At 36.7% G+C, this 25,121-nt stretch overlaps 1 protein-coding gene across 4 annotated transcripts in view; it reads right to left on the bottom strand.

The window, feature by feature from the left end:
• Positions 1–11,299: 11,299 nt before the first annotated feature.
• CLTC (clathrin heavy chain) overlaps positions 11,300–25,121 on the bottom strand; it is a 317,188-nt gene continuing 303,366 nt past the window's right edge. Inside the window, exons 31-33 of one of the 4 annotated variants that reach the window (XM_053707324.1) lie at positions 23,074–23,094; positions 13,607–13,682; positions 11,300–12,635 (exon numbers count right to left, since the gene is read on the bottom strand). In XM_053707324.1, the coding sequence (XP_053563299.1) occupies positions 12,604–12,635; positions 13,607–13,682; positions 23,074–23,094 (129 nt within the window). In that variant the 3' untranslated portion in view covers positions 11,300–12,603. The remainder of the gene's footprint in view (positions 12,636–13,606; positions 13,683–23,073; positions 23,095–25,121) is intronic. The other 3 variants (XM_053707322.1, XM_053707325.1, XM_053707323.1) reach the window with 3 other exon arrangements.

Genomic DNA, 25,121 nt, shown 5'->3' with positions numbered 1-25,121 from the left:
AAATCACATCTATTTAAATGAGAAGGAACCTTGGCTTCCCCACATACAGAACATAGTCTATCTGATAGTTCAGACATGTTAAACAGGCATAAACTTGATAACAAAGTACAAAAAACGTTTTAAAATAAAACCGTTACTGTCACTTTAAATTTTAAACTGAACACACTTTATTACTGAAAATGTGAAAAAGTATGAAGGAATTGTTCAAAATTCACCAAAATTTCACCACAGTGTCTTAAAGCCTTAAAAGTATTGCACACCAAATTTGAAAGCTTTAACTCTTAAAATAACGGAACCGGAGCCGTTTTTATATTTAACCCCTATACAGTCCCTGGTATCTGCTTTGCTGAGACCCAACCAAGCCCAAAGGGGAATACGATACCAAATGACGCCTTCAGTAAGCTTTTTCTATGTATCTGAGCTCCTCACACATGCATCTGCATGCCTTGCTTCCCAAAAACAACTGCGCAATAGAGGCGCGAAAATGAGGCTCTGCCTATGATTAGAGAAGGCCCCCAGTGAAAAAGGTGTCCAATACAGTGCCTGCCGGTTATTTTACATAATTCCCAAGAATAAAATAACTCCTCAAAGCTATGAAGTATTAAAAATGCTTATAAATCAATCGTTTTAGCCCAGAAAAATGTCTACCAGTCTTTAAAGCCCTTATGAAGCCCTTTATTCTTATTTAATAAAAATGGCTTACCGGATCCCATAGGGAAAATGACAGCTTCCAGCATTACCAAGTCTTGTTAGAAATGTGTCATACCTCAAGCAGCAAAAGTCTGCTCACTGTTTCCCCCAACTGAAGTTAATTCCTCTCAACAGTCCTGTGTGGAAACAGCCATCGATTTTAGTAACTGTTGCTAAAATCATTTTCCTCTTACAAACATAAATCTTCATCTCTTTTCTGTTTCAGAGTAAATAGTACATACCAGCACTATTTTAAAATAACAAACTCTTGATTGAAGAATAAAAACTACATTTAAACACCAAAAAACTCTAAGCCATCTCCGTGGAGATGTTGCCTGTACAACGGCAAAGAGAATGACTGGGGAAGGCGGAGCCTAGGAGGGATCATGTGACCAGCTTTGCTGGGCTCTTTGCCATTTCCTGTTGGGGAAGAGAATATCCCACAAGTAAGGATGACGCCGTGGACCGGACACACCTATGTTGGAGAAATGACATTTATATTGGATAAAATTTCTCTGACTTCAACATTTATATCTGTAGATTATTTTTCATTCTATGCACTAAACATGCAATGATAAGGAAGAAGCTTAAGTGCTGGAATCACAAAAAAAAAAAACTAGCACCACACGACACCAGCTATTGATTTACAGTAACACAGCCAGCCTTATTAGGAAGGGAGAGTGTAGTTGCAGACAGGAGCCAGATAACCAATGTGAACTTAGTCAATTAAGTCTTGCAAACTGTGGCAAACATGAGAGTAAGAGACTAGAGTGCTTGTGCTAGATACTAAATACATAATATACAGTCACTTACTGGTATTAGGCTGCCACTTGCTCTGAGCTCCGTCTCACTCACTGACTGACTTGTCGCTGACGCCACTAATCCTTGGTAACCGCTCCTTCACTCTGCTCTCTCTTCCCGCCCAGTCACCTGGTTCTGAGTGGCTCTTAGATATGAGAGAGGAGAGAGCGGGCTGCTGATTGGCTGAGGACTCCAAAGGCTGCTAGAGAGAAGCCTCGTTGGGAGCTGTATGGGTCCACAAAGATTTAAGCACCACTGGATGGCGCAGTCTCTAGCAGCTCAAAGAAAAATATACTAAAGCATCCATATTGCGCAATGAGAGAGGAGCTGAACGGCTCACAGCCTCCCCCCCTGTTTGCGCAACATGGATGTAGGATATTGGATGCAGCACAGCCTTAGTTTTTTTGGTATGGTGGTGGAGTCGGCGGGGTGGGGGGCTGGGGGGGTACTTCCTTGGGTACAATTTTTTTTTTAATAAATATATATACACACTTAAAAACATAATTTATGTAAGAACTTACCTGATAAATTCATTTCTTTCATATTAACAAGAGTCCATGAGCTAGTGACGTATGGGATATACATTCCTACCAGGAGGGGCAAAGTTTCCCAAACCTTAAAATGCCTATAAATACACCCCTCACCACACCCACAAATCAGTTTAACGAATAGCCAAGAAGTGGGGTGATAAGAAAAAAGTGCGAAGCATATAAAATAAGGAATTGGAATAATTGTGCTTTATACAAAAAAATCATAACCACCACAAAAAAGGGTGGGCCTCATGGACTCTTGTTAATATGAAAGAAATGAATTTATCAGGTAAGTTCTTACATAAATTATGTTTTCTTTCATGTAATTAACAAGAGTCCATGAGCTAGTGACGTATGGGATAATGAATACCCAAGATGTGGATCTTTCCACACAAGAGTCACTAGAGAGGGAGGGATAAAATAAAGACAGCCAATTCCTGCTGAAAATAATCCACACCCAAAATAAAGTTTAATGAAAAACATAAGCAGAAGATTCAAACCGAAACCACTGCCTGAAGTACCTTTCTACCAAAAACTGCTTCAGAAGAAGAGAATACATCAAAATGGTAGAATTTAGTAAAAGTATGCAAAGAGGACCAAGTCGCTGCTTTGCAAATCTGATCAACTGAAGCTTCATTCCTAAACGCCCAGGAAGTAGAAACTGACCTAGTAGAATGAGCTGTAATCCTCTGAGGCGGAGTCTTACCCGATTTAACATAGGCAAGATGAATTAAAGATTTCAACCAGGATGCCAAAGAAATGGCAGAAGCTTTCTGGCCTTTTCTAGAACCAGAAAAGATGACAAATAGACTAGAAGTCTTTCGGAAAGATTTAGTAGCTTCAACATAATATTTCAAAGCTCTAACAACATCCAAAGAATGTAACGATTTCTCCTTAGAATTCTTAGGATTAGGACATAATGAAGGAACCACGATTTCTCTACTAATGTTGTTGGAATTCACAAACTTAGGTAAAAATTCAAAAGAAGTTCGCAACACCGCCTTATCCTGATGAAAAATCAGAAAAGGAGACTCACAAGAAAGAGCAGATAATTCAGAAACTCTTCTGGCAGAAGAGATGGCCAAAAGGAACAAAACTTTCCAAGAAAGCAATTTAATGTCCAATGAATGCATAGGTTCAAACGGAGGAGCTTGAAGAGCTCCCAGAACCAAATTCAAACTCCATGGAGGAGAAATTGACTTAATGACAGGTTTTATACGAACCAAAGCTTGTACAAAACAATGAATATCAGGAAGAATAGCAATCTTTCTGTGAAAAAGAACAGAAAGAGCAGAGATTTGTCCTTTCAAGGAACTTGCGGACAAACCCTTATCTAAACCATCCTGAAGAAATTGTAATATTCTCGGAATTCTAAAAGAATACCAAGAAAAATGATGAGTAAGACACCAAGAAATATAAGTCTTCCAGACTCTATAATATATCTCTCTAGATACAGATTTACGAGCCTGTAACATAGTATCAATCACAGAGTCAGAGAAACCTCTTTGACTAAGAATCAAGCGTTCAATCTTCATACCTTTAAATTTAAGGATTTCAGATCCGGATGGAAAAAAGGACCTTGCGATAGAAGGTCTGGTCTTAACGGAAGAGTCCATGGTTGGCAAGATGCCATCCGGACAAGATCCGCATACCAAAACCTGTGAGGCCATGCCGGAGCTATTAGCAGAACAAACGAGCATTCCCTCAGAATCTTGGAGATTACTCTTGGAAGAAGAACTAGAGGCGGAAAGATATAGGCAGGATGATACTTCCAAGGAAGTGATAATGCATCCACTGCCTCCGCCTGAGGATCCCGGGATCTGGACAGATACCTGGGAAGTTTCTTGTTTAGATGAGAGGCCATCAGATCTATCTCTGGAAGCCCCCACATTTGAACAATCTGAAGAAATACCTCTGGGTGAAGAGACCATTCGCCCGGAGCAACGTTTGGGACTGAGATAATCCGCTTCCCAATTGTCTACACCTGGGATATGAACCGCAGAGATTAGACAGGAGCTGGATTCCGCCCAAACCAAAATTCGAGATACTTCTTTCATAGCCAGAGGACTGTGAGTCCCTCCTTGATGATTGATGTATGCCACAGTTGTGACATTGTCTGTCTGAAAACAAATGAACGATTCTCTCTTCAGAAGAGGCCAAAACTGAAGAGCTCTGAAAATTGCACGGAGTTCCAAAATATTGATCGGTAATCTCACCTCCTGAGATTCCCAAACTCCCTGTGCCGTCAGAGATCCCCACACAGCTCCCCAACCTGTGAGACTTGCATCTGTTGAAATTACAGTCCAGGTCGGAAGAACAAAAGAAGCCCCCTGAATTAAACGATGGTGATCTGTCCACCACGTTAGAGAGTGTCGAACAATCGGTTTTAAAGATATTAATTGATATATCTTTGTGTAATCCCTGCACCATTGGTTCAGCATACAGAGCTGAAGAGGTCGCATGTGAAAACGAGCAAAGGGGATCGCGTCCGATGCAGCAGTCATAAGACCTAGAATTTCCATGCATAAGGCTACCGAAGGGAATGATTGAGACTGAAGGTTTCGACAAGCTGTAATCAATTTTAGACGTCTCTTGTCTGTTAAAGACAGAGTCATGGACACTGAATCTATCTGGAAACCCAGAAAGGTTACCCTTGTTTGAGGAATCAAAGAACTTTTTGGTAAATTGATCCTCCAACCATGATCTTGAAGAAACAACACAAGTCGATTCGTATGAGACTCTGCTAAATGTAAAGACTGAGCAAGTACCAAGATATCGTCCAAATAAGGAAATACCACAATACCCTGTTCTCTGATTACAGACAGAAGGGCACCGAGAATCTTTGTGAAAATTCTTGGAGCTGTAGCAAGGCCAAACGGTAGAGCCACAAATTGGTAATGCTTGTCTAGAAAAGAGAATCTCAGGAACTGAAAATGATCTGGATGAATCGGAATATGCAGATATGCATCCTGTAAATCTATTGTGGACATATAATTCCCTTGCTGAACAAAAGGCAATATAGTCCTTACAGTTACCATCTTGAACGTTGGTATCCTTACATAACGATTCAAAAATTTTAGATCCAGAACTGGTCTGAAGGAATTCTCCTTCTTTGGTACAATGAAGAGATTTGAATAAAACCCCATCCCCTGTTCCGGAACTGGAATAATTACTCCAGCCAACTCTAGATCTGAAACACAATTCAGAAATGCTTGAGCTTTCACTGGATTTACTGGGACACGGGAAAGAAAAAATCTCTTTGCAGGAGGTCTCATCTTGAAACCAATTCTGTACCCTTCTGAAACAATGCTCTGAATCCAAAGATTGTGAACAGAATTGATCCAAATTTCTTTGAAAAAACGTAACCTGCCCCCTACCAGCTGAACTGGAATGAGGGCCGTACCTTCATGTGAACTTAGAAGCAGGCTTTGCCTTTCTAGCAGGCTTGGATTTATTCCAGACTGGAGATGGTTTCCAAACTGAAACTGCTCCTGAGGACGAAGGATCAGGCTTTTGTTCTTTGTTGAAACGAAAGGAACGAAAACGATTGTTAGCCCTGTTTTTACCTTTAGATTTTTTATCCTGTGGTAAAAAAGTTCCTTTCCCACCAGTAACAGTTGAAATAATAGAATCCAACTGAGAACCAAATAATTTGTTTCCCTGGAAAGAAATGGAAAGTAGAGTTGATTTAGAAGCCATATCAGCATTCCAAGTCTTAAGCCATAAAGCTCTTCTGGCTAAGATAGCTAGAGACATAAACCTAACATCAACTCTAATAATATCAAAAATGGCATCACAGATAAAATTATTAGCATGCTGAAGAAGAATAATAATATCATGAGAATCACGATTTGCTACTTGTTGCGCTAGGGTTTCCAACCAAAAAGTTGAAGCTGCAGCAACATCAGCCAATGATATAGCAGGTCTAAGAAGATTACCTGAACACAGATAAGCTTTTCTTAGAAAGGATTCAATTTTTCTATCTAAAGGATCCTTAAACGAGGTACCATCTGACGTAGGAATGGTAGTACGTTTAGCAAGGGTAGAAATAGCCCCATCAACTTTAGGGATTTTGTCCCAAAATTCTAACCTGTCAGGCGGAACAGGATATAATTGCTTAAAACGTTTAGAAGGAGTAAATGAATTACCCAATTTATCCCATTCTTTGGAAATCACTGCAGAAATAGCATTAGGAACAGGAAAAACTTCTGGAATAACCGCAGGAGCTTTAAAAACCTTATCCAAACGTATAGAATTAGTATCAAGAGGACTAGAATCCTCTATTTCTAAAGCAATTAGTACTTCTTTAAAGTGAATGTAAATTTTTGGTTATTAATTGTTACCAACTTGTTCACACACTTATAAATATTCAAACCGCAATAATATTATTTTAAAATAAATAATGTTTATCGTTATTTTGATATCTAAACTTAGCTCCGTGCTATCCATTGAACTCCTCCCAACCATCTTCTTCCTGTTTTTCTCCATGCATCATTTAAATATCTACCGCCCACTCGATGACATCATTTTGAATCGCGTTCACGATTAGGGGTCTCATTTGCGCATGCGTTCACAATTTGGATGACAATACGCGCATGCGTTCAGCAACCAATACGCTGTAAACCTCGGCACCTCGTATCACATTGCGCATGCGTTAATACTCCGTAACAAAGTATAGTATATCGGGTAGTTCGCGCATGCGCAGTAGATTAGCGTGACGTAGGGAACAACTGGCCTGACGCCCCGGGGGTGAGGAAAATATTCCGAAAGAGAAGTGTCAATCATCAAATTTATGTGGGACCATAATGGCGGGCGGAGGAATCGCCGAGAAGAATAGAAAGTAAATTATGAAATATTTCTTTTTAGAATGCGATTTTCACATTTTGATGAATGAAACTCACTTTTATTTTTGAAATGACACACTATGATGCAGAGCGAGTAGGTTGACTTTACATGCACTTTAAGTAAAAGAGCGAATAAATTCCATCTTAAATAAATATGAAGATTTATCAGCATCAATCTGAGATAGAATCCTCTGAACCAGAAGAGTCCAAAGAATCAGAATGATGGTGTTCATTTAAAAATTCATCTGTAGAGAGAGAAGATTTAAAAGACTTTTTACGTTTACTAGAAGGAGAAATAACAGACAAAGCCTTCTTTATGGATTCCCCAGGCGCCTACCCTAAGGAGGCTAGGTGAATAAAACTGTGAAGATAGAATTTAAACTTCAGTGTTGTCTAAAAAATGTGTTTTAATACATAAATTTAAAATGAATAGTTTGCAGATAAAAACAAGTAAACATACAATGCTTCATGGATCCATGATGAATAACACAATGGGATAAAAGTAGAATAAAACAGTGAAATATAAAAGCAATACAATAATACTTAAGCAATGCTGTACAATACAATAGTATACGAATAGCAGCGATGAACAATCAATTTTGAGGAGAAAAAAGTGGAAAGTCTATGAAAAAATGTGAAAAAAAACTCCTCTATGATAAAATCCAAATAATATGTGTATGTGAAAAAAACTCCTCAGGATAAAATCCAAAAAATTATATAATATAATATAGTCCAAAAAATATATATACAGTCCAAAAAATATATATATACAGTCCAAAAAAAATATATATATATATATATATATATCGTGAAAAAAATGTGGTATCCAAACTGTTCCAAAATCAATACAAATAATGCAAACTTGGGTGTAGAGAATGTCTTAATAAAAGTGGTGTGTGGAAAAATGTGAGTACTCCAATATTCTTCAAAATCCTTATCCTCAAACAAAAAATCTTCAAATCAAATTGGAATAAGTGAAAAAATGGAAAAAACAAAAAAGCAAAAATGGAAAATTATTTCACTTATTCCAATTTGATTTGAAGATTTTTTGTTTGAGGATAAGGATTTTGAAGAATATTGGAGTACTCACATTTTTCCACACACCACTTTTATTAAGACATTCTCTACACCCAAGTTTGCATTATTTGTATTGATTTTGGAACAGTTTGGATACCACATTTTTTTCACGATATATATATATATATATATATATTTTTTGGACTGTATATATATATTTTTTGGACTGTATATATATTTTTTGGACTATATTATATTATATAATTTTTTGGATTTTATCCTGAGGAGTTTTTTTCACATACACATATTATTTGGATTTTATCATAGAGGAGTTTTTTTTCACATTTTTTCATAGACTTTCCACTTTTTTCTCCTCAAAATTGATTGTTCATCGCTGCTATTCGTATACTATTGTATTGTACAGCATTGCTTAAGTATTATTGTATTGCTTTTATATTTCACTGTTTTATTCTACTTTTATCCCATTGTGTTATTCATCATGGATCCATGAAGCATTGTATGTTTACTTGTTTTTATCTGCAAACTATTCATTTTAAATTTATGTATTAAAACACATTTTTTAGACAACACTGAAGTTTAAATTCTATCTTCACAGTTTTATTCACCTAGCCTCCTTAGGGTAGGCGCCTGGGGTTACACCTTTATTTTCTTCTCTTACATTGGGTACCAGCTAGGAATACCCCCTCCCCCGGGCATATAGGTTATTGTTAGGCGCTGAGGTCAACCTTTTCTAATTTGACTTCTTTATGGATTCAGAAACAAAATCTCTTATGTTATCAGGAACATTCTGCACCTTAGATGTTGAGGGAACTGCAACAGGCAATGGTACATTACTAAAGGAAATATTATCTGCTTTAACAAGTTTGTCATGACAATTATTACAAACAACAGCTGGAGGAATAGCTACCAAAAATTTACAGCAGATACACTTAGCTTTGGTAGATCCAGCAGGCAGTGATTTTCCTGTAGTATCTTCTGGCTCAGATGCAACGTGAGACATCTTGCAATATGTAAGAGAAAAAAACAACATATAAAGCAAAAAAGATCAAATTCCCCATAAGACAGTTTCAGGAATGGGAAAGAATGCCAAATATCAAGCTTCTAGCAACCAGAAGCAAATGAAAAATGAGACTGAAATAATGTGGAGACAAAAGCGACGCCCATATTTTTTAGCGCCAAATAAGACGCCCACATTATTTGGCGCCTAAATGCTTTTGGCGCCAAAAATGACGCCACATCCGGAACGCCGACATTTTTGGCGCAAAATAACGTCAAAAAATGACGTAACTTCCGGCGACATGTATGACGCCGGAAACGGAAAAGAATTTTTGCGCCAAAAAAGTCCGCGCCAAGAATGACGCAATAAAATGAAGCATTTTCAGCCCCCGCGAGCCTAACAGCCCACAGGGGAAAAAGTCAAATTTTTGAGGTAAGAAAAATATGATAATTCAAAGCATAATCCCAAATATGAAACTGACTGTCTGAAAATAAGGAAAGTTGAACATTCTGAGTCAAGGCAAATAAATGTTTGAATACATATATTTAGAACTTTATAAATAAAGTGCCCAACCATAGCTTAGAGTGTCACAGAAAATAAGACTTACTTACCCCAGGACACTCATCTACATGTTTGTAGAAAGCCAAACCAGTACTGAAACGAGAATCAGTAGAGGTAATGGTAAATATAAGAGTATATCGTCGATCTGAAAAGGGAGGTAAGAGATGAATCTCTACGACCGATAACAGAGAACCTTATGAAATAGACCCCGTAGAAGGAGATCACTGCATTCAATAGGCAATACTCTCTTCACATCCCTCTGACATTCACTGCACGCTGAGAGGAAAACCGGGCTCCAACTTGCTGCGGAGCGCATATCAACGTAGAATCTAGCACAAACTTACTTCACCACCTCCCTTGGAGGCAAAGTTTGTAAAACTGATTTGTGGGTGTGGTGAGGGGTGTATTTATAGGCATTTTAAGGTTTGGGAAACTTTGCCCCTCCTGGTAGGAATGTATATCCCATACGTCACTAGCTCATGGACTCTTGTTAATTACATGAAAGAAACATTCTTTTTTAAAACAGAATTAAAAAAAGTGTAATTCCCACATAGGACAGGGGAGGCGCTGCCTCACCTGCCTCCTATGACAGCACGTCATACCCTCACTCATGGGGATACTGTCAGCCAATTCTGAAATAAGTCTCTCCAGAAAAAAATGACTGAACATACTTCACTGCTTATAGCATGAAAAACGTTCCTCACACTGAAGTTTCTTAAGTACTCCTCAGCCATTCTGTGGGAACTGCTCTGGTTCTTAGTAACAACTGCTAAGATCATCAGCCTCGAGGCAGAAGTCTTCATCCATCTGCTGCCTGAGGGAAAATAGTACACACCGGTACCATTTAAAATAAAAAAACTCTTGCTTGAAGAAAATAAAAACTAACATTTTATCACCTCTTTCACTTTACCCTTCCTATTACTTAGCGTAGGCAAAGACAATTACTGGGGGGTGGAGTCAAGGAAGGAGCTATAGACAGCTCTGCTGTGGTGCTCTTTGCCACTTCCTGTTAGCAGGAGGATAATATCCCACAAGTAAAGGATGATTCCGTGGACTCGTCGTATCTTATAGAAGAAAGTATATTATTGTCACAGGAGGAACAAAGTCAAGGCTAAAAAAATGTTGCTTCTTACTCCTCAGTTTAATTATTCTACATATTTCTTTAAATACAATCACCTTTGTCTGGATTCTATAAAATGATTTGCCTCTCTCCTTAACATTGTTGCTGCCTTCTAAATTTAAATTATATCTGTAAACACCTTAACAAGATACTAACTAGTGGATGTTAGAGATCATGCCAGTCCAGTTCTTCACAAGCAGAATTAAGACTGCTGTAACTGCTAAACTGTGTCAACATCAAGATGAATATGTAACAGGACTTGACAAAACATAGAAGAGCTTGGGAGCATTAGGCCTAAAATGTTAGTTCAGGCTTGTAAATTTGGATTATTTTACTTACATCAAAACAAAAAACACATTTGTCAATATTTGCATGTCTTAATAAATGGTTTACTCGCTAGAGCCAGGGTGTCAGTTTATCCTAATTCTTTTCTTCATATATTTAGTTTAATAGACCTAAACCACAACATTTTTACACACTCGGAAGCAAAAAAAACAAATAAATATTCCCCTTTTTAATGTGTGTAATAGATAAGGAAACCAGCAGTTACTGAAGGATATAACAGCCAATTAATTCAAATATATTACTAAAATATATTTCATATTTTTTCCTGCATACTGCAATTTTTTTTTATAGTAGATAAGCATATCTAGGAAATATTACAAACACTTGAATATTACAAACACTTGGGGAAATAAGGACTCAAAGTATGTCAGTCTGGTAATTTATTTATATTTATTTTAAATCTGAGTAATTTCAAATTGCACAAAACAAATTGAACAGCATTTTTTTCTTTGTTGTTTAAATTCTCTCCTCTGTACACTCAAACAGTGACCTAAGAACACCACAATATCCAACATACACAAACCTCAGGGATAGGATGGGGATAATACACAGACTGGATTTATGGTGCTTTCTTTGCTCCTGAATGAAATGGTCCCACAAAAAAAGCACAGGATACAGCACAACATAGGGCCACCTGTTATAATGGAGTGAGCTAAATACAATAGCATTTCCTAGATGCATAAATGAAAATTCCTTTACATGAATGGAGCTATTTATGCAACCTTGTCATGTAATGTTGCCGAAAATTAAATGGTGTTGTATATGCATATTTAGTGTTTTTGTCATCGGCAATTTTGCACAAGGAAATAGAAACTTTTTTTCTGAATATACAATGAGATTTATATGCATTTAGATAAGACCGTACATAAGCCGTTTACATACAAATTAGAGAGTCAATATTTTTCTAATACTACAGAGTGCAAATCAGATTCTTCACAATAGAGTAAGCATTATTAACTCCTTCACTACCCGAGTGTGTCTACATCAAACTACTCTACAGTGTTCTGCAGATCCCCTGAGCAGTGAAGATGTTAACAGTAACCACTTCAGTGACAGGGGGCCAGCCATACATTGCTCTGCAATGCCCCTGGTACTGAAGAGGCTTACAAGCAGTCCACAAGAAAAGAAAGCCCACTTAAAGAAAGCAACTAATCCAATCAAAATAAACAAACTTGTAATTCTAGAGAATATGGAATGTGGAAATAAAAGGATTAATGGAGGTTTGATCCAAATATGATGTAAAAAAATAATAATAAAGTAGTCCTTCATGAAACAAAAGGGTTTAGGAACATGGAGCCAAACTCTGCAGCTTTTCCCAGTTAGGAGACGAGACAGAAGAGGGACGGTGGAGTTTCAGTAAGAAAATAGCCCAGGTTTGAAGGTTGTGGCCCTTTTCGTCTTACATGCTATATCCAAAACCAGGTTGTGGTTGCCCATAGGCAGGTGCAGTGTAACCATAGCCAAATGCAGCTTGAGGGGGTACTGGAACACTGGGTCCTGCTGTCAGCATCAGTTGTGGCTGGCCTAAAACAAAGTAGGATGTGTTAGGCAAGCTATGAATGCTAATGTAGCAGAGCTAAAATGCAAATAATGAATTAGACACTTGAAAAACCAAATAAGGAGTTTGTCATCCCTAGTTTTCAGAATCAACTGTCGTTTTGTAGATGATCTTCACCCCTATCTTATTTGGTGCAAGTGGATGTCTTGCTCTTGTGGGGGAAAGAAAAAGGACAAGGTCAGATGAATGCATTGAGGTGCTCATTACATAATATCAGCGCTGTAAAAGCTTTACACACATTTGCCTATTCTAATGTTTGGGCTCTGTATTAAGGCCAACGATTGGATGGTGCATTTAAATCACAGTAGATTGATAGGCAGTGATGATTTTTATTCTGGAACAGTTACGTGATTAGATGAGTTGCATTCAATGTTTTAAAATACTTCAATGAGATTACAAATTCGACTTATACATATCTTGGACCTTTTTCTCAATACAGAGCTAACATTATAGCTGGCAAATATAGGCACTAGGGCAGCATGCCAACATATGCAGGGTGCATTGCCATGCTCTTAGGAATGAGTGAGAAAGGAGCAGGACAGCATGCTATTTGGCACACAAACTGTCAACTACAATATAGTTAATGAACTGTCAATTATTCAGGTCTGTTCATTAAATACCATCTTTTCCATCTATAAGAAATATGTAACAATCCAATGTATAGTTAGATAAACCATATTAGGGCCAAAATAAATATTTCAAAGTTCTAAAGTCCTCAACAAAACCTTACAAAGAGAAAATATTTTTTACAGTGGTACCTGAAATTACCAGATGGTTAACCGATTTGCTGCGTTTTTGAGCTACACAGACTTTCTTTGGAAACTGCAACAATAACACGGCAGCCAGAGATCATCGTCACAAATTAAAGATTGAAAGGTGCAATTCAACAAGAAACCCCCAAAGCAGAGCATTGATTAGCATTTCTTGGGAACAGGTAACCAACACCTGAACAACTTATGTTTCCATTTTGCAACTACTATAGTGTATAGAAGCACATCTATATTATGAAACAGCTTTTGCCAACATAGAAGATTTGGTTAAAAGGGACACGGAAATCAAAATTATTTTTTTTCACACATTTATGTCCTTTTAATTTCGATTATGCAAATAAAGGAGAATTACCATAAACAATTGGTTGTGTCTCTGTAGCTTGTTCCTCCTCTTTTCTTAGGGATTCAGAAGCATCCAGTTTATCCACCTTTAAAAGAAAAATGGAAACAAATCATTACAATCAAACATCAGTTTTCACGTATATCAGTGGTGATACGTGGAAAAGCCTTCATTTTTACACATTTCATTTTTTAAATAAAAAGGGTTAATAAAACACCACTAAAGACAGCTTTCTTATAAATTACTAACCAGAAATATTAGCATGTCAATCAAACCACAATATAGCTCTGCAGCATTTGAGAAAAAGAACTCTATAAACTTCTGTAAGTTCTTAAAACAGTAACTGGAAATCTTTATTGGGAAGTCCAACCATTTTGGTCACTAAATTTCAGAAATACAATTATTTTGGGGGGGGGGGGGATAAAAGAAAAAAGGATATATTCTAACAATATATAAGCAACCATCAAACGTGCAAATATTTAGCCAGACAAATGCCACTGCTTCAGCTTGCTCACATGGTATGATAACATGGTATGTGTGTCTCTTATTGTGTGGATCAACTTAGACAGTAAATGTGACATTTTTGAGCATTTAATTCTGTATTATATGCCTTTAACTGCTTCATGAATGTATAACTTACAAGCAGATATATATATATATATATAAAACCAACAAACTTTGAAAGTCTCTCTCAGAAGGCTCCAATAGCCGATACTAAGCCTGCAGTATAGACAGTCAAAAGGCTTCACATGCCATTCAATTGCGTTGAGCCCGCGCTCCCAATGCTGTCTAATTGGATTCTGCAGAAAGACTTCTGATCTTGCGCACATCTTCTACTTGGCATACTAATGAAAAGGGGATTATGATGCACATATTGTTGTGATTCACTATTTATGTTGGTGAAACTGGGTGTTCTTTTGGTCAGAAACAGGACTTAACACTGTAGACAATAACAAACATTTGTCAATGTAAAAAGTTAAGAGATGGATGCAACCAATGATTTTATTCTATTCATCTGAAAAAAGGCATAGTTTTTGTTTCACTGGTTACATTGCAGTAATGGGTGGATGTTTGCTTTTGCATCAATCTCACTCGGAGTAAGCACCAGGGCAATTGGAAGGGGTATGCCACAGGCTTGGGGGTGGACAGGGGAGCCTGCCATGACTCCTATCAAAAGGATTTTTTTATTAAATAGCAGCTCTGCTTATTGGTTATACATGCAGCATATATATAATAAAGGCATACACAGAAATAATGCCTCAAAAAAATTCACATTTACTGTCCTTTTAAGTAGGGGCGCATTATGTATATAGTCGCTTATTACATAAATAGCTTTTTCTTCTTGTCTTTATTACATATAATCGTGTACTATAACAAAAAGGTGCACACAACTAAACACTTAAAGGGACATTATACACTCATTTTTTCTTTGCATAAATGTTTTGTAGATTATCTATTTATACAACCCATAAAGTTTTTTTTTTTTTTAAATGTTTAGTTTTGCTTATTTTTAAATAACATTGCTCTGATTTTCAGACTCCTAACCAAGCCCCAAAGTTTTCTGAGAATACCGTCAGCTACCTTCTCCAGCTTGCTTCTGTTTGAGTAAAGGGTCTTTTCATATGCAAAAGAAGGGGGAGGGGGGTGTCTTATTTCCCACTTGCAGTGGGCTTTCCAACTACCTTTTCAATAGAGATAAACTCTATAGAGAGCTTCTAAGTAAGTTTTTAAACAGTTTTATACTGGAGTTTTATATCAGTATCTGTGCATCATATTCTTTATAGTAATGTCTATTACATGCAGTTATATGAAAATGAGTGTATACCGTTCCTTTATTTTTTCCCTTCTACTGTTCTGCAGAATTACAGAAATATCAGGGATGGACTTTTGAACAAGCGATTCCAAAATGCTTCACAGTTCAGTTAATTTAATCTACAAAATCATCAAGTGTTATGTATAAAGAGACTCCCCAGTGTATACAAATGTTTAAGCAGGACACATTCTGTTTTCAGACTTATTATTGCTTTCCGAACGTTTTCACAACACTCCAACAGGGTGGTAAACTTTTTGACTAAAATGTCAAAAATAGTCTGAAAATGTTTTCACAAATAGTATGGTGGCAGCTGTTAATGCTTCACGCAAAGGTCTACCCTCCCTAATCCACAAAAATGATATCTAGGAACTAATGTGCTAACCTATTGCTAATAATCGCTAATAGTCTGGTAAATACTATACTATATATTTATAGTAAATATAGTAATGCAGCTTAAGTATTTCCCACAACTACCAGCCTTTGTAGTGGGATCAGTGGGGAATATGTGAAAGTGGAGGTGCAGAATTCTCCCCAGGATCTTATTAATGGACGCAACAGTGGTTAAAATTTTAGCCAATATTAACCTAAAAATAGCTAATATTAAAATATTTCAATGTTTATTGAAGAAATTCTTGCAAACTTTTAGACTATATTCTGATGACTGCCGCTTCATCAGCATATACAGACTCTTAACTCAATTAACACAAGAACAAAAGTGTTGTATTCAGAAACAAGATGCTTATTCTGTAAGGAAATTGGGTGGATGAGTAACAAAAGCTTATATGTGCATGACATGAAGTTAGAGATGTTTGATGCAGATTTACTTAAACCCTCAAATCTACATTGCCACTCAACATAAAAAATACAAGTTCCAAATACAAATATGGTTTAACCACTGCACACACAGTTTAAATACTACTGGGAAGCAGCAAAGAATGTTTGGTCCCAAGCTCAGGACACAGCTGTGTGACTGTTGCTGCTGAATGGCTCACAGGTAGTGTCTGCTTGGGACTAGCAGAACATTAACTATGTGTTTAAACCCTTTACAGGTGTTAAACTCCGACTTGCAGTATTTTAACTACTAAAATTACAAGTGCTAAATAGTAAGAGCAGGTCATTTTTTTTTTTACTACAATGGCCCTTTAAATAAAAGACAAACTACCAAACAAGGCAGGCAATTTCTACTAGTGTCTGAGAAGGGTCTAGCTGCTGACTGGAGCTCCACTCTAGACAGGAAACATGTGACCTCCACTCAACACTTTTTTTATCTTTGCTTTTTTTTTTTAAATCAACTTTAATGCAACAAAACCTATAGAAAATCATTCTGTAAAGAAACATTTTTCAGCTTTCTTGTTCTTAATGTTCATTCACAGTGGTTTATGCTGATTTTCATTTATAAGGTAACCACTGTAAATGAACATTAAGAACAAAAAAGCTGAAAAATGTACAAGGCTGAAGTTGGATTATTAGTCAGCTTCTTATTCTGCAACTGACTGCAATGGCAAAATAAAGATTTATAAACAAAATAGCATTATTTTTATTTTAAATAAAATAATACACTTTCCAAAAACCTAAACAAACTTACATTTTATAAATAAAAACCCCATCTTATATTGCAATAAACAGATGGCAAACATGGCATAATTTTGAGTAACTGATATTTTAAATGGGTTAAAATCCTGTGTGCCACTCATTTATATGTGGATATATACAGGGCGTGAACACCATCATACAACAGACGTTAACAGCCTGGCCCAACGCTCTTTATGGCAAACAAATTGGTGACAACCTTGTCACTTCATATATTTTGTAATCCCTCAAAAAAGAAAACCACTATTTGGCACACACAAACACACAGGTAGATCCTCAGAAAGAGAGCCAAAAAAATAAAACTTAACTTTTACTGTCAAATCGTTGAGGCTCTAAGAAAGCCCAGGAGAAACGTATGTTAGACGTTCGCCTGTCTTGTGAGTAATTTGGACATGGTTATTACTTTGTGTGCTCTCGGATATACAGGTAATTCTGGTTATTCCTTAGTCACTGCAAGCCCGTACCTTTTTCACAATAATTGTAAGCAGCTGCAGAACAAGAGACTGTCTGATAAGCCCCACCCTTCACCCACCTTTGTGGGTAACACCAAATCATAGTCAGTAGTTTATTAGGAATCTTTTTCTATCTCGTGGACATCTTACAATGGGCCTCTGACAGTGTTGCAATCTGCTTAATTTTGCAAATTTAGAGCCTCAAAAATTATTGTCTTATTTTGAAATAGACAATTGTAGTGTGTTTAATCCAGATGCTACAATATTTGTATTTTAATATTTAACAGTAGTGATGTCGTGAATAGTTTGCCGGCGAATAGTTCCCGGCGAACATAGCTTGTTCGTGTTCGCCGCGGCGGGCGAACATATGCGACTCATCTGATCTCTGCTGTAAGGACAGCACCCCAAAAAGCCTTTTTTAGGGCTAGAACATCAGTCTGCTTTCCCCCCCCCCCCCCGTGTAATCTAATTGCAGATGCCTGCCTGCCTGCCAGCGTGTGTGTCAGCCTCACAGCGTATACTGTGCCCACTTGCCCAGTGCCACCACTCATATCTGGTGTGGCAGGTGGTGGGGAAGCTACACTACAGAAAAAAAAATAAAAACAGAAAAAACGACTTTTTTGCAAACTGGGTACTGGCAGACAGCTGCCAGTACCCAAGATGGCCGCCAATAAGGCAGGTGGGGAGGGTTAGAGGGCTGTTTTGGGGGGGGGGATCAGGGAGGGGGGGGGGGGATGCTACACCACAGCATATGTAAATATGCTAAAAAAAAATAATAATTTAAAAACCTTTTATTTTAGTACTGCCAGTACTTAAGATGGCGGGGACAATTCTGGGGTGGGGGAGGGAAGGGAGCTGTTTGGGAGGGATCAGGGGGTCTGATGTGTCAGGTGGGAGGCTGATCTCTACACTAAAGCTAAAATTAACCCTGCAAGCTCCCTACAAACTACCTAATTAACCCCTTCACTGCTAGCCATAATACATGTGTGATGCGCAGCAGCATTTAGCGGCCTTCTAATTACCAGAAAGCAACGCCAAAGTCATATATGTCTGCTATTTCTGAACAAAGGGGATCCCAGAGAAGCATTTACAACCATTTGTGCCATAATTGCACAAGCTGTTTGTAAATAATTTCAGTGAGAAACCTAAAATTGCGAAAAAATTAAAGTTTTTTTTTTAAATTTGATTCCATCACTATTGTGGACAGAAAGAGTCCCTGTGGGTTTTAAAATTTGCCTGCCTATTGAAGTCTATGGCGGTTCGCGAACTTTTGCGGAAGTTCGCGTACTCAAATTTTTATGTTCGCGACATCACTATTTAACAGTAATTTTTTTGGCTCCCTTTCTGCGGATCTACCTATGTGTTTAAGTGTGCGCCAAATAGTGGTTTTCTTTTTTCATTTTCTTTGGGATTATACTGTATACCAACCACTAGGGCACCCCCTAAGGAATATGAGTGTATGGGTTATAGATGGAACCATAATTTGATGAATAAGGCAGTTCTATACCTATCCCATTAATATACTCTTCATATATTTTACCATTTCTGAATAAGTAACTGGTATTTTAAAAGGGTTAAAATCCTTTGGGACCATTAATTTCTACGTGGATACATACACGGTGTGAAGCCCTTTATAGGATAAACATGTTTTCAGTCTGGCCCAAAGGTTTCTATGGCAAAAAAACTATTGCCAACCTTGCCACTTCATATATTTGACCTTTTTCTAAATAAATAACTGGTATTTCAAATGGCTTAAAATCCTTTGGGCCACTCTTTACTGTGTGGATATATAGAGGGAGTGAGCCCCTTCATAGGATAAATATGTTCTTAGCCTGGCCCAACGCTTTTTGTAGCAAACTGGTGCCAACGTTGCCATCTCATATTTTTAAATTTCTGAATAAGTAACTCGGATTTTAAAAGGGTTAAAATCCTTTGGACCACTCACTTCTTTGTGGATATATACAGGGCGTGAATCTCTTCATAGAATAAACATGTTCTCACCCTGGCCCAACAGGTGACAACCTTGCCACCTTATATTTTACCTTTTTCTAAATAAGGAATCAGATATTTTAAAAGAGTTTAAATCCTTTGGGCCCTTATTACTGTGTGGATATATACAAGGAGTGAGCCCCTTCATAGGATAAACATGTTTTCAGATTGGCCCAAAGCTTTTTGTAGCAAACAAACTTATCCAATGTGGCCATCTCATTTATTTTACCTTTTCTGAATAAGTAACTGGTATTTTGAAAGGGTAAAAATAATTTGGGCCACTCATTTCTGTGTGGATATATACAGAATGTGAGCCCCATCAAAGGAGACACATATTTTCACCTGGCCCAACACTATTTATAGCAAATAAACTGGTGCCAACCTTGCCACTAAGTAAATAGTATTTTAAAACTGTTAAAATCATTTAGGCCACCGATTTCTGTGTGGTTATATAGGGCGTGAGCCCCTTTATACAATCCAAGTGTTTTCAGACTATCCCAAAGATTTATATGCCAAAGAAACCCTTTCAAAATAGCAGTAACTTATTTAGAAAAGGTAAAATATGTGATTTAACAAGGTCGGCACCAGTTTGTCACAAAAAGCATTGGGCCTGGCTGAGAACATGTCCGTACTATATAAAGAGGCTCACGCCCTGTATATATCCACACAGAAATGAGTGGCACACAGAATTTTAATCCTTTTAAAATACCACTTATTCAGAAAAGGTAAAATATATGAAGTGGCAAGGTTGTCACCAATTTGTTTGCCATAAAAAGCGTTGGGCCAGGCTGACAACATGTCTGTCCTATGAAGAGTTCATGCCTTGTATATTCCACACATACATGAGTGGCCCAAAGGATTTTAACCATTTCAAATTACCAGTTACTTATTCAGAAAAGGTAAAATATATGAGATGGCAAGTTTGGCACAAGTTTGTTTGCTATAAAAAGCATGGCCAGGCCAGGCTAAAAACATGCTTATCCTATGAAGGGCTTCACGCTGTGTATGTATCCACACAAAAATTAGTGTCCCAAAGGATTTAACACTTAAAATACCAGTTACTTATTCAGAAAAGGTAAAATGTATAAAGTGGCAAGGATGGCACTAAATTGTTTGCCTTAAAAAGCATTGGGTCAGGCTGAAAATATGTCTATTCAATAAATGGGTTTATATATCTACACAGAAATGAGTGACCCAAAGAATTTTAACCCTTTTAAAATAATTACTTTTTCAGAAAAGTGCTGGGCCAGGCTGATAACATGTCTATCCTATGATGGGTTCACACCTTGTATATATCCACACATAAATGAGTGGCACAAAGGATTTTATCCTTTTTTAAATACCAATGACTTATTTAGAAAAGGTGAAATATATAAAGTGGCAAGGTGGGCACCAATTTGTTTGCCATAAAGAACGTTTGACAAGGCTGATAACATGTCTGTCCCATGAAGAGGCTCACGCCTTGTATATATCCACACATACATGAATGGCGCAAAGGATTTGAACTCTTTTATAATATATTCAAAACAATCAAAATTATGCCATGTTTGCCATCTGTTTATTGCAATATAAGATGATTTTTTTTATAAAATGTAAGTTTGTTTAGGTTTTTGGAAAGTGTATTTTATTTAAAATAAAAATGATAGATATCTTTATTTTGCAAATTGTATTCAGTTGCATAATAAGCTGACTGAATAAGAATCCAACTTCAGCCTTGTACATTTTTCAGCTTTCTTGTTCTTAATGTTCATTCACAGTGGTTACCTTACTTAACCTTATAAGTGACAATCAGCATAAACCACTGAGTGAACATTAAGAACAAGAAAGCTGAAAAATGTTTAGTTTTCAGAATGATTGTCTATAAGTTGTTTGTAACATTAAAGTTGATAAAAAAAAAAAAAAAGCAAAGAAAAAAAAGCTGGAGGTCACGTCTAGAGTGAAGCTCCAGTCTGCAGCTAGACTCCTTTGCTGAGAAGAGAAAAAACAAAAATAAAATAAATATTTCCTGTAGATTGGTACGTTTCTTTTATCCCTAACATACACTGTTACATTTTTCCAGCCCTGACGACTGAAAATTCCCACAAATAAGAAAAGTTTCCCTTCAATGATGGCAATAAGTTTATGCAGATTTAAAAAAAAAAAAAAAAAAAAAAGAAAATAAGAAAAAAAAAAACAACTATCTGTGAAAGTAGAAAAGTTTTTAGTGGTTAGAATTTGAAAGTCACAGAAAACTTTTTTGAAGGGGGAAAAAAAAAAAATCAAGGCTTTTCAGTTTCCCTAAATATTAGTAGAATAATCACAAAGCTTTAAAAGGCTTTTCCACAAAGGCTGTAGTAAGCTGCAGTAATACAGAATTTTTAACATGCATTTGATGTATGCAATTCCATATATTTTTTTTTTTTTTTTTAATGTATTTCATGTATGAATAGAAAGAAAAAGCAACTGAACTGAAGCAAGGAGTGATTTAGGCGGATGGTTCCTAACACACATAGCTCACAGCAATGTCTAAGTTTTAAAATAAAATCAGGTGACAGTTATTGCAAAAGGCTGTTTTGAACATGCTTTACATTTTCTGTGCAATAATATGGCAGTTCAATTACTGCTTTTATTTTCACACAAACAGGCACACACTTTTGTTTTTTTATTGAGAAGTCATCTACAGAAGGGCATTTTCCTTATGTATTCAGGTGAGCTCAGAGAACATATCCTATAGTGTACAGAATGATGTGAAAGAGTACAAATAAGACTGCAGCAATTGCTAAAATTAAGGTAGAAAGGCACAACGTATCCAAAATAAATATTCTATAAAATAAATACCCCTGAAATTACAAGTGATGTATAAAATACTGTGTGTATACATCATTATGCATGTTTGTGTGTGTATATCTAAGTATAATTAATTTACACATAAATAAGAACCGCCCCCCCCCCATTTTTTTAAAAACAAAAACAAAAACCAAGAGCTTTTTTTCACTCAGGAAAATGCTCTTCTGTAGACACTTCATACTGTTTTGCTCAATGTCAGACTATTAGTGAAAACCAGAGCTGAGGAACCGGGTCACAGTACAATAATGTAAAATTACATTTTTCTTCTGAAGGATGTTGTTTATTCTAGCTTATATTTTTTATGTAACTGCCATTCCAGATGCCCACTAATACAAGAGGTAAACAAATAATTGAAGAATCATGGCAAAAAGGAAGTTTTTTTTTCTATGGTCTGAAACACGAATTTACCAGGAAGTGTATATAAATGTATTTAAAACAGAATAAGATTGTAAAGAGGACAGGTGTGTTCTCTTTAAATTTATTGCATTTATTCAACCATCCTTCAGATTTTTGTTCCCTTTACAGAGATGTACATTAGGGACTGTGAACCAATACCTTAGTAAAACGGCCCTTTCCTGAGCATATATTAGCCAATTAGTAGCAAAAACAACTACTATCATTAACCTAATGCTAACTATTTTAGTTGTGGTTTAGAAGGCCAGCATCGGCTTTTAGAGTTTGGGTTGGAAAAGCAGTAGCAGAAGTAGTAGTATTAAAAGTAAAGAAAAGGGAGTGGGAAACTCATGCAGGTTCCTTAGAAAGTCTTAGTCTTCTAGGTTTAAGGACAGAAAACAAGAATCAACTTTCACCTTTTCCTTAATTGCATCAACCTGCAAAGGAATTCAGAGGGTGCAGCTTAGAAAAATCAAATGTCATACCAAGCATAAAAAGGAGGACTAAGCAAAGAAAAAAAAAAAAAAGAGGCTGTTAGAAAATATATGTATAAAATGGGGAGTAACTGGGAGCCCCACAGGAGTGAAACTGGAATCTAGTTTAAATATATAACCTACTTCTGATGCCACAGCATGATAGCAAAATTAGTCTTTACATTTATTTTTAATTCATCCAATGTTCACAAATTCCTTTCCTATTAAGTAGACCTGTATAAATAATGAAGACAAAGTAAACTTTATAGTGACAGCAGTATAACTAGTGATGATTTGAATTTTGTTTTGAATTTGCATTCTAAAAAAGAAAAGCACAGAATTTGTCTATTTTTAAAACAAACTAAATTATTTTCAATAATCACATAATTGAATTACGTCATCAATTAAACCAGCTTCATGAGTTAATCTAGTAAATGAAAAATTAAGGTTAAAAAACAATCTATTAAACTTTCATAAACCAGATAGGGCATGCCATTTTAAACAACTATCCCCTTTACTTTTATCATCAAATTTGCTTTGTTCTCCATGTTCTAAACCTAGGTAGGCTCTCTTGCCAATTTCTAAACCCTTGTAGGCCGCCTCTTATCTGTGCATTTTTACAGTTTTTCCACTGCTAATTCATGTGTTCCATATAGATGACATTGGAGTTATTTATGAGTCAGCACTGACTAGCTAAAATGCAAGTCTGTCAAAAGAACTGAAATAAAGGGAGCAGTCTGCAGGGGCTTAGATACAAGGTAATCACATAGGTTAAATGCATATTAATATAACAGTGTTGGTTATGCAAAACTGGGAAATGGGTGATAAACTGATTATCTATTATGGAGCAGATTGTCCCTTTAAATCAAAATGGATTTTTTTTGGTATAGAATAAGTTTTCATCGCCACATAACTGAATAGTTTATGCATAAATAGCCTGCTCTAGTAATTGCTAGGGATGTGCATTCAGGTAATTTGGCGACTAATGAATGGGGAAGATGTCTGCCGCCAGTGGCATTTGGCTCTTTTTCGAGCCGGATTTCTTCTTGTGAAAGTGTATCACACTAAGATCTGTGAAAATCCAGATCTTAGTGTGTTGCACTTTCACAAGAAATCAGTCTCCGAAAAGAGCGGAATGCCACTTGCAGGCTCCATCTTCCCTATTCGTTAGCTGCCAAGTTACCTGAATGCGCATATCTAGTAGTTTCCAAAACCAACAATGCATTTGACACAAAACAGATACAGTCTAGCAGTAACACGTGTCCATATAGATTAAAGGGCCAGTAAACCTAGCAAATAAAGTTATACAATTCTGCACATAGTGCAGAATTATATAACATTAGCTTAGCGCCAGGTTTCTAAAGCAAATTGTTAGATAGATATTTAGCAAAGAGAACAGAACGCCGCTCCTGGCTCTACTGAGCGGGTCTGTTTTCTTCTGCCAAGTGCATCACGGGCACGCTGTCTAGACACAGCGCGCATGATCGCGCTATTAAAATCAATGTAGCTCGCTCCTGCTCTGGTAGCGAGCTACATTGAATTTAACAGTGCGATCGGCCCGGCTGTGATTAGACAGCGTGCCCGCGATGCACTTGGCAGAAGAAAACAGACCCGCTCAGTAGAGCCAGGAGTGGCGTTCTGTTCTCCTTGCTAAATATCTAACAATTTGCTTCAGAAACCTGGCGCTACGCTAATGTTATATAATTCTGCACTATGTGCAGAATTATATAACATTATTTGCTAGGTTTACTGGCCCTTTAATATTTGTGTTACTACTACCATGCAGCAATATTTATAACTAAACTCTAAGCGGTAACAGCAACTGCAACAAAATTAATTAAAATGTGGCACTATCAACAGTGTTTATTCTCTAATAACATCACATTATTTTATATTCATCTTTTGTTAATCAATAAGGATGAATAATTTTGAAGGTCAACATCTTTCTAATTCAATTAAGAATGTTAAACTCAGGAGTTATGGAAGAAACC

This window comes from Bombina bombina, chromosome 3 (assembly GCF_027579735.1).
Source record: "Bombina bombina isolate aBomBom1 chromosome 3, aBomBom1.pri, whole genome shotgun sequence".
NCBI classification, from domain to species: Eukaryota; Metazoa; Chordata; class Amphibia; order Anura; family Bombinatoridae; genus Bombina; species Bombina bombina.
Note: the sequence above shows the minus strand (reverse complement) of the source record. Positions and strands in the feature narration are given on the sequence as shown.